Source organism: Macadamia integrifolia, chromosome 13 (assembly GCF_013358625.1).
Source record: "Macadamia integrifolia cultivar HAES 741 chromosome 13, SCU_Mint_v3, whole genome shotgun sequence".
NCBI lineage: Eukaryota > Viridiplantae > Streptophyta > Magnoliopsida > Proteales > Proteaceae > Macadamia > Macadamia integrifolia.
In genome coordinates, this window is record NC_056569.1 from 25799852 (window position 1) to 25809819 (window position 9968).

At 35.9% G+C, this 9968-nt stretch overlaps 1 protein-coding gene across 1 annotated transcript in view; it reads left to right on the top strand.

Moving 5' to 3' along the window:
* Window positions 1-8619, top strand: part of LOC122059128 (condensin complex subunit 2-like) — an 11585-nt gene extending 2966 nt beyond the window's left edge. The window contains exons 6-13 of the mRNA XM_042621819.1: window positions 274-344; window positions 417-448; window positions 547-747; window positions 843-1138; window positions 1246-1390; window positions 4554-4693; window positions 5335-5445; window positions 7866-8619. Coding sequence (XP_042477753.1) covers window positions 274-344; window positions 417-448; window positions 547-747; window positions 843-1138; window positions 1246-1390; window positions 4554-4693; window positions 5335-5445; window positions 7866-8072 — 1203 coding nt within the window. The 3' untranslated portion in view covers window positions 8073-8619. The remainder of the gene's footprint in view (window positions 1-273; window positions 345-416; window positions 449-546; window positions 748-842; window positions 1139-1245; window positions 1391-4553; window positions 4694-5334; window positions 5446-7865) is intronic.
* The last annotated feature ends 1349 nt before the right edge of the window (window positions 8620-9968 follow it).

Consider the following 9968-nt stretch of genomic DNA (forward strand, 5'->3'; position numbering starts at 1 on the left):
AAACAGAGGTGATCTTTTAATCTTTAGTACTGTAGTGTCCCTTCTATTCTGTTTCTGATTCCACACCAGATCCACCCACCAATGTTATCAAACTTGGGAAAGGTATTGGTGCCTAAAGGCTAAGACTCATATTTGTGTCATCGTTACTTGTTTTTTTTTTTTTAACTGGTGAAGATATATCTTTTATTCCAACAATGAGATGCATGATTGCATAGTGTCTCATTTCCCATTCAATGTTTGCTAGTGTTTTCATGTTGTTAAATGACAATACAGAAGCAGTTTTGTAGACTGATAATGGCAGTGTTGTACAAGATGAGGGCCGTTCTAAGAAAGAAGAGAGGAAGGTCAATATATTTTTATTTATTAATATGTTAATGTACATAAGATGATTGCCTCACTGTTTTTAATACATGCAGGTGTCGCGCTCTTAATGTGAAAAAGTTTGATGGTAATTTGCCTTCCTATTTCATTTCTTTTATGAATAGACAACCTTTATATGAGTTAGAATATTCTTCCCCCCACCCTCACCCCTATCCCCCACTTTAGTTGCATTTGCAGTGGATCCTCTGTATCATCAAACATCTGCACGATTTGACGAAGGGGGTGCCAAGGGTCTTCTATTGAATGATCTTGGAGTATATGGTGGCTGTTTGGTACTTTTTGATTCAATGGAAGCACCAGGGAAATGTATGGCTAATGAAACTCGAAATGATACCTTGGATATGGTTGACCTTTCATTTGTAAAAGGTGTCACATTTGCAGATGAGATGGTTCTGATCTTTGCTTTTGCATTAGCTCAAATAAGACAGTTCTTTCTTCTTGATTCCTTTTCATATTTGCAGTACACATTGAGCAGATGGTTGTCAACATGTGCAGAGAGGATCACATTTCGCCAACTCTGAGGGATATTATCGCTCTGTTTGACAAAGACAATCAAAGGAAATCGATTTCATTTTCTGTTGGCCCAAAAATTGCTGATCATGTTGTTGCATCTGTTGATGGCCGAGTTGAGTTGAACGATGATGCATTTGTGACTTGTAACACTTGGGTATCCGATCATGATGACAAAGCAAGTGTCATTGATGAGACGAATCCTAGTTTTCCATGTCACCATGTGGTGTGTTTTATATGTAAAATGTTAAGTTGTTTCAGTAGTGCTCTCCCTTTACTTAATAATTTCCCTGAAAAAAAAAAAAAAAGAACAGTTGAAGGATCACTTGGACTAATACAGGTTTACTCTTGCAGGAAAATGATCCATACACATTTGATGAACCTGATGTAGATGACAGATTTGAGAAGGTTGCTGGTTTTTTGTATTTAGGATTGGGTTTGACTACGAAACAGAATGCTTGGGCTGGTCCAGACCATTGGAAGTATCGGAAGGCTAAAGGTAGGGTTTGAAAATAAGACTTTGCTATCTCTTTATGTTCTTAAATGAGGTGATGCATATGCAAACAATTCCACTATTTAATCTGAGATAAAAATTTCTGTTTCAGTGGATGCTTTTGTTTCAGAAAATGGATCACCCATAACAACTAAGAGATCCAGGAACAGAAAGCAAGCAGAAGTAGATATTGATTTCACGAAATCCTTGGACAAAGAAATGATGGAGATTTTTGCTCCACCTAAAAATCCTAAATTGTTGCTCTTACGTCCAAATAGATGCACATCCATTCCACACTCCATGTACTTCTAGGCAATAAAAACCGACTAGAGATTCACAAGCACAACACAGGGAATTTTACGAGGTTCGGAAAGATGCCTATGTCCTCAGAGTAGTGCCTGTAAAGGCTTCATACCTACTTAATACACTACTTTAACTGCACCTATAGTTGATAGCACCCACACCCTATTTTATTGGCAAATAAACAAGGGGGAGACTTCCTCTCTCAAAAACATGTGTTTATTCAACCCCAAACTAAGTTCAAACCCTTCCAGTGGATAGAGGATTAAAAATTAAGAAAGATTGGACCAATTTTGCTTTGTGGATCAAAAGTAATGGCCATTTGAAATTCGCCCAATGAGAAAGCCCCAAACGAAATCTGTCAGGCTGCGTAAGGTGCCTGGTGGAGTGCGAGGGTGCGGGGCACATCTCAGCCATTGAATCAATTCTCAATGTGCACCTCAAATCTGGATTATAGTTTTCACATAAAGGATCTTTAATCTTTAATCTTGATTGTTCGAACTTCTATTGGTTGAAGCTTCCATATTCTTTCTAATACTTCTAGCCCCCTCTGATCTAAAGAATATATACCGAAACGCCCTTTGGCCCTTTGACCCTTTGACCAAAACTTTCTAAAATTACAAAAAGACGCTTCATTTTTTAAATTGAGAAACCCCAACCAACCCAAGAGCAAATTCTAAACCAAAATTTGGATTTTTCAGACCAGTTCCACCGAAAACTCCATAATTATCTCACTGGATTTAGATTGAGCCACGAAAAGGGTATGGACCAAAACTTGAAGTTATACAAACTTTCAGAACACCCTATTAATAGACTTAGCAAAAAAAAAAAAAAAAAAAGAGACCAAAATGTTGTTGAACTGTGGAAGGCATATTTTCTTCATCCGATATCAAAATAGAACAAAATTGGGTGCTTTATGCTCGCATTGGTCATGTAGGATCCGTCTTCCAAATAATTCATCTTCAATGATGAAAATTCCCCCGAGTAAAAACAGATCAAAGTTACTAGTTTCAGGCTTGGAAATCCACACCACCTACCATGGATGAACCAAACCACTCAAACACATCATACACTACTGCCATCTCATCAAAGATATCGTATGCTATCAAGTCATCGTTGTCGGCCACCACACACCCCAACTGGCCACATTATCACTACCATGTGGCTGAGGTTGCTAACAATGACAACCAAAAAACAATAATTCATGTATTGCATCATTATTAATTGTATGCTTTCATGCTCCCACTCCTCACTGGGCTTAGTGAAGCTTATCCCACATTGTTGTTTTCTTTTAGATGTTGATACAAGTAACTTGATGGTGGCTTCATTTGATATTTCTTCACCAGCAGCTAATGAATTGTGGTCGCTAGAGGTTGAAGAGCATATCCCAATTGCACATGCAATGATTGTGCATACGGAGCACCTTGATGAGGATAATGCAGTCCTTGATCTGTTTTTGGTTATTTTGTATAGTTTTGATTCAATCCAACACCATAGTAGATTTCAGAATCCTACCCACAGTAGAATCGCTGGAGCACCCAACAAGCAATACAAGTTCTGCAATATCTCCCAAACTAGAATCCTGATCAGCCCCAAACTACTATTACAATTAGGCATCCCTAGGTCCTTCAAGTTCTCTTAGTTTGGTTCCAATAAGTGAATCCAATTAGTAACTAGTTACAGAAATGGAAACAAAGCTGTAACTTAGCAACCTCAAATCAGAGCAGCACCATAGTGATTCATCCATTCATTGTGTAGAACACAATAGATGAAACTCAAGTTAATCCAATTTGCAGAAACCATAGTTCAGCAACTAAAAAGACATAGCAACTAGGCATCAGATTTAGTTACACCCCATACATTTTTTATCTGCGGGACAGATTAAGTTCATATTGGGGTCTACTACTACTTAATGACTTTAGAAAATCTCAGCAATCCAAAGGCTAGAGAAAGGAGGATTCCTTACAACCTAAGATTCTTTAAAAGGTAAACCTCTCCAAATTAGAGACTAACACATTCTCGAACTCAATAAATTAAAAACTAATTACTTAATCCCGTATAGGACTTAAATCCCTAATATTTGGGCTTAAGAATTGGCCCATTACAATAGTAAACTACAAAATATTCCACCCATGGCCCACCCATTGGGCACTCAAGTTAATTTTAACTTAAATCAAACTTGAACCATAGGTTCAGTTGGACCCAAAAAACTAAACCAAACCCAAAGCAATGGGCCCATCATCTCTTCTTGCTGAAATTTTGCATCACAATCCTTTTTAAATAATTAATTCTTCTTATTTTTTCCCCCTTTGGTTGATGTTCTTCTGAATTTGATGCAACTGTAATTACTGATAATTATGTGACCGTTCCATACCTTAATAGCCGTTTTTTTTTTGGGGGGGGGTTGATTTCAATTACATTAATGTGGTATTTTCATGAAATTTTATTCATATAGATACACAATTCTAACGTTGCTTTAATGTATCATAATTTACTAAAAATGAGGGGTCCATTGTGGACGTTATTGTTAATATCCAACCGATATATCATGGGCTCATTAATTTGTAGGTTCTGATGGTACTTATTTTTCCATGGCATTCAGTAGTCCTAGATTGCAAGTTTAAATGCACATTCTTTCTTAAAGTTCTTATTTGTTCATCTTGGGATTGGTAATACAGTTTTTCAGATTTCAAATTAAAATGAAGTGTACTGTGTTATTGTTTCTTTGTTCAAGACACCAGTGTGGCTATTTATTGAAAGGGAAAGGGGGAAAAAACAGAAGAGGAAATAATTTGCATTTGCTTTTGATGCTCTAAACCAGTACCTCTTTATTATATAACCTTTTAACATGCTTTTATTCTTTTCTCAGATGAGCCAGGGCAGCAAAGCCCTGATTCTGGATCCTTTCCATCATGGGGCAATGATAGTGTGGTTGATGGCCAATTCGATGATGGAAATCTTCAAAGTGATGTGGAAGACTCAACCACCCTTATCTCTCAGCCACGCCAGGTGGGTCTGCATTCATGTAATCACATTCCTTCAATATCATTTTCTTGGTTTAGTTACCAGACACTTCAACAGTGACTGCATCTTACATTGAATGTTTTCTTTGGGATTGCCATATCATGACATCCTGGGGAGGTGATGGAGCAACAAAAAGAGTGTTGTGGGTGTAAAAACCTATATTTTGCCAAGCAGTTCTACTAGGCATGCTGGTCTTTTGCTGCATAGCTCGGTTAGTGACATACAGCATCCCAATTCATGACTCTGCATTTTTTTTTTTTATCTAAGCCTACATCCTCATCAATTTTATTTTAAGTCAGTGTACCTTACATCTTTAACAACTTACTAAAGGTTAATATTGTTATCTTACCTGTCTTCTAATTTGAGGAGAAAAATCAATGTTTTTAAAAATGTGGGTTGATTTGGGACTGTCAGGGGTCCTGCCAGGCATCCAGGCCATCCCAGACGTCTATTTTTTTCTGCCCAAGTGATGTTATGAATAAAAAACAGCCAAAAAGACATGGGACAACAAGGACAAGTGCAGATGTCCTGAGCATGCTGACTGCATCCTAGGTGTACTGTGCAGAAGATGATTAAACTCTGTTGCTGTTTGACATTAATGGTGGTATTCTTCTTTTAATAACTGGGTAAACAAAATTGAAGTCCAGTATGATAAAACCTCTAAGCAAGTTGATGTTCATGCATTAAAAGAAACACTCTGGAGCCACATGAGAGAATCCGAACAGATGCCTGAAATTGTAAGTTGATTTATTTGCTTTTGCATCATTATGTTGTTGCTTACATTATTGTTCTTTCTCCTAAAATGTTTGAGAGGTTGAATTGCTTTTTATTTTCTAATCATAGTTTATCTAAGATAAATAAATGGACAAAACTGAATTCTTGCAGAAATGTACAAGAGTTATTTGACTTACTTGATCTTCTACTGTTTATTTGGGCTTTGTTATGGCATAAAGGGCACTCATGCACATGTATAGCAATGTCTCATGGAAGCATAACCATACTTTATTCTAGTTTTATCAATAGACTTCAATGTGATTTCTTTAGCCTTCTTGTTCCAACTTTACATTTTATTATGATTGCCAGTAGAATCCTATGTTAGGTCTTGTTATTAGCTATGTGCACATATTATCTAAGTCTTACATTGCAGATAAATTTATTCAGGTGTATGTGAAGAAGAATACAATGAATTCGTTAACAATAAAAAGACTCCAAAGAGTAGAGTATTAATCTCAAAATCAGAAATTAGGAGCTTGAAATTACCAATCATATCTACTACCAGTGTCAATATGTATCATGTTGAGATTAAATTGAACGTAGATGTATTAAGAAAAGAAGTAAATGCTGCATGGTTTATATACTTAAATATCTTTGCAAACATAGATATGTAGATGGCAATCCTAACTGATCATTTATGTAAGATTCTAGGGTAAGACTATTAAGTGGGAGAGAGAGTGGCACCTATTTGGTCTTATGAGTAATGGGGGGGGGTTTATTGAATAACAATAGGTTTAATTTAGGCCAACACCTAGGATTTGGCGTAATCTCACCACACGCTTCGTAATTGATAACTCTCAAATTGTTACTGGAAAATTAAGAATTTCTTTAAGTTATAAAGCAGTAGCAATAATAGACGTTCTGAAAATTGTGTAATTGCTCTGAATACCTTGGTATTTGTTTGAGTTTTCTTATTTATTCTTCTTCTTATTTATTTTCAGATTTTCTGCTACTTCTAGTTAATTCTATTTTTCCACCACCTCAACCTTCATCAACTCCTTAACCAAGTCAATCCAAGTTCTACTTCCTACGAAACCTCGGCACAGTAGCACCTAAACCCTAGTGATAAACTACGGGTAGCAAGGGTTGAGCTTTTCACCTGTTGGACTTCGATCTTTTTACTTGAAAGACTGAAACCACTATCACATCCGATCAAAGATTTCCTTATTTGCCATATTTTCATTCCCATAGCGTTATTCCACCTAGAACCCTGGAAACCCGATAAACTTTGAAGTTTTTTTTTATATGTTTTTAATCATATTATCAAATTTCTCCATGAAAAATGCTAGTTTATTCTACCGTTCTATATATTGTCAACTCTATAATCTAAAAAGGTTTCATCATTCAAATCTTGTGCTTAACAATTTCTGTCATCATATGTAACTTTAGTTTCCTGTCCTGCTACAAATTTTCAATAAAAATCCTCTAGCGCTTAACCATTGGTTCTGTCACCACATGTATTCTTAAAAACCCTAGTTTTCTGGCCTACAATTTTTCAATAAAATTCCTTTTTTTTTTTAAACCAAATTTGTTCCCTATTATCTAAAAACTCAGCCACATTATAACACTGTTCCATGCTTCCAAACCTGTGTTTTAACAAAATTCTAGTTGTTTCTTGATGCAAATCTTTGTTCTATAGGTCATTTTCTACAGTTTTCCACCAATGGAATAACAAACTTAAAAATATAAGGTACCTTTTTTTTCCCCAGGGGAAGCAAAGAGGGGGTGAGGATGGGGGGCGATAGATTACCAATAGGTTGACCAATTAGGAGAAATTTGTTCACTTATTGGTTTTCGAAGGTGCAAGGTGTAATGTTGCTACATACTGGTGTAGGTGGGAATATCTGTAGGGTGGACATTCCATATATGGTTATTGAGCTGTCAAACTGTCCAAACAATATGAGAGATAATTGAAAATTCCATTTGGCCTAATTCATGCAGATAAAGATACTCAGTAAAGCCTCTACCATGCTCATTAGTCCTTGATATTCTCAAAGAAATCAAGAGGCAACAAGTATATATATTTGAATTAGTATCCCAAGGGTGGGCCATCCTTGAGGTGCATTTTCTGAAAACCTTCAACTAGTTTGGATGCCCTACATATATTTTTTCCAACAAGAATATATGTTTGACCCATGGTTGAATGAGAATCAGTGACTGTGGCGTGGCTTCTTCTATGGGTTTTGTTCCAAAACATTGCCATGGTCTTTAACGTTCCTCAAGGATCTTCTCCATTTCTAATTGGAGTAAAAATGTTGCATTACTTACCCTGATGATCACTTGCAACCTATTTTTTCTTTTTAGGAAACACATTATGATATCTTTTATGATTCATAATTCCATCATAATTAGTTTTAATTGTGTCATTTCTTTTTGTCTGTAGGATCCCAAAACTATGGTATCCTTCAGGCATGTATTGGGAAGCTTTCCTGATGAGTGCCAAGCTGCAGCTTGTAAGGATATTTCCCCCCATTTGTGTTTTATATGCCTCTTGCATCTAGCTAATGAGCATGGCTTGACCATCCATGATTGCCCCAGTTTGGATGACCTACATATATTCTTTCCTCATGCTGAAGTGCAGGTGCCATGATTTATGCATAACCAAATATGATCTTGAAAAAAAAAATCCTAAACGTAGTAGATGTAACTTATGTCTCCAATTGTCAAAAGCTTGTTCTGTCCTTATGCCGGCTCAAATACCAAAGATAATGTTCATTCACTAGATTTGCCCCAGTTTGGATGACCTACATATGTTCTTTCCTCATGCTGAAGTGCAGGTGCCATGATTTATGCATAACCAAATATGATCTTGAAAAAAAAAATCCTAAGCGTAGTAGATGTAACTTATGTCTCCAATTGTCAAAAGCTTGTTCTGTCCTTATGCCGGCTCAAATACCAAAGATAATGTTCATTCACTAGATTTGCCCCAGTTTGGATGACCTACATACATTCTTTCCTCATGCTGAAGTGCAGGTGCCATGATTTATGCATAACCAAATATGATCTTGAAAAAAAAAATCCTAAGCGTAGTAGATGTAACTTATGTCTCCAATTGTCAAAAGCTTGTTCTGTCCTTATGCCGGCTCAAATACCAAAGATAATGTTCATTCAATAGATTTGCTCGTTTTCTCTTGGTACTTTTGAGTGGTTTGCTGAGAAAGTGTGCCGATTTTTTTCCTTTTTTCCTGATTGGTAGGGCCCCAAAGAGAGTTGAACTCATGACCTCTTAATTGAGGTTTTGGTCGTTGCCAACTGAGCTATCCCCCTTGGGGTTAAAGTGTGCCTGTCTGGCTAATATAATTAGAAATGCTTAAACATAAAAGGTGATGTATATGTTTCCTTGTCTTATACTATTAGAGTTTGAAATAAACATAGGCTGAGTTTCTCTTCATCCATGGTGAAGATATTCCATCACTTTATTGCATAGTTTGAAATTTGTCAAAATAACTGAAAATTTGAGAAATATTTTGGTTTCGAGAAGCCCTAAAATGCAATAGGGGTCAACTCTACTGGCGTACCAGATTTTAACCTAACTTTTAGTATTTCGGCTCAAATTTTGGTCATTCAACTTATTTCGGTGAAATTTTGGCTAATTTTGGAAAGATTTCAATGAATCTAGATATCGCCCTCTTTTGCTTGAGAATTTCAGAACTATTATAGAAAACACTCATTTCTTTATTTATTTTTTGCAAAAGTCATTCATTTTGGTTCTGAATCAAGATTTGGTGGTCAATTGTGAATTACCTAGTTCTACATTTGGGTGGATTTGAAGCATCATTTGGTCAAATTTTCTGCCTATAGATTTTTTGGGATGGACTTTGAGAGATTCTTTAGGTAGAGGATGACATAGCTGCCATATGTCATAGGATTGAATGCCAAACTACCACTTTCAGTGTTCTTTTTTCCATCTAATGCTTCAAATATATATAAACATGCTTAAATAGGCAATTACTATTACTTGTCAATGATGAAACTTTTTAATTGGTGTACTATTGAATGATTTTTTTTCCCATTCATAATACATATTACAATTGCTTTTATTGAATGTTGTGTTTTCTAGTGCTAAGTTATGTGTATAATAGGCTATATAAGAGAAAGGATACCGAAACATACAATACATCACCAACTTAGGGTCCAAATCCAAGCTTCCATTTTCTTTTTCTACAATCTAGATGTTTAAATATGTTTTGAGATGCTTAATTAGGCTTTCCCTAAACTTCTGGGCAAAAATATGATCAAATGCCCAACTGAAATGTACCAAATTTTGACTAAAATCCGAAATAATTTGGTTTGGTTGAAATCAAAATATCGAACTATGCTTTCTTGCAGTTGGATGTGATTATAAGGGTAGTTTCGTACTTCATATGATTTGCGGTTGGATGGTACTCTAAGAGCAATTTGGTACTTAAAAGGAGGGACAATTATGACCTTAGATTTTTTCATGATGGCATTGTAAGAGAAGTTTTCTTTTTTTTTTTTTTTTTTT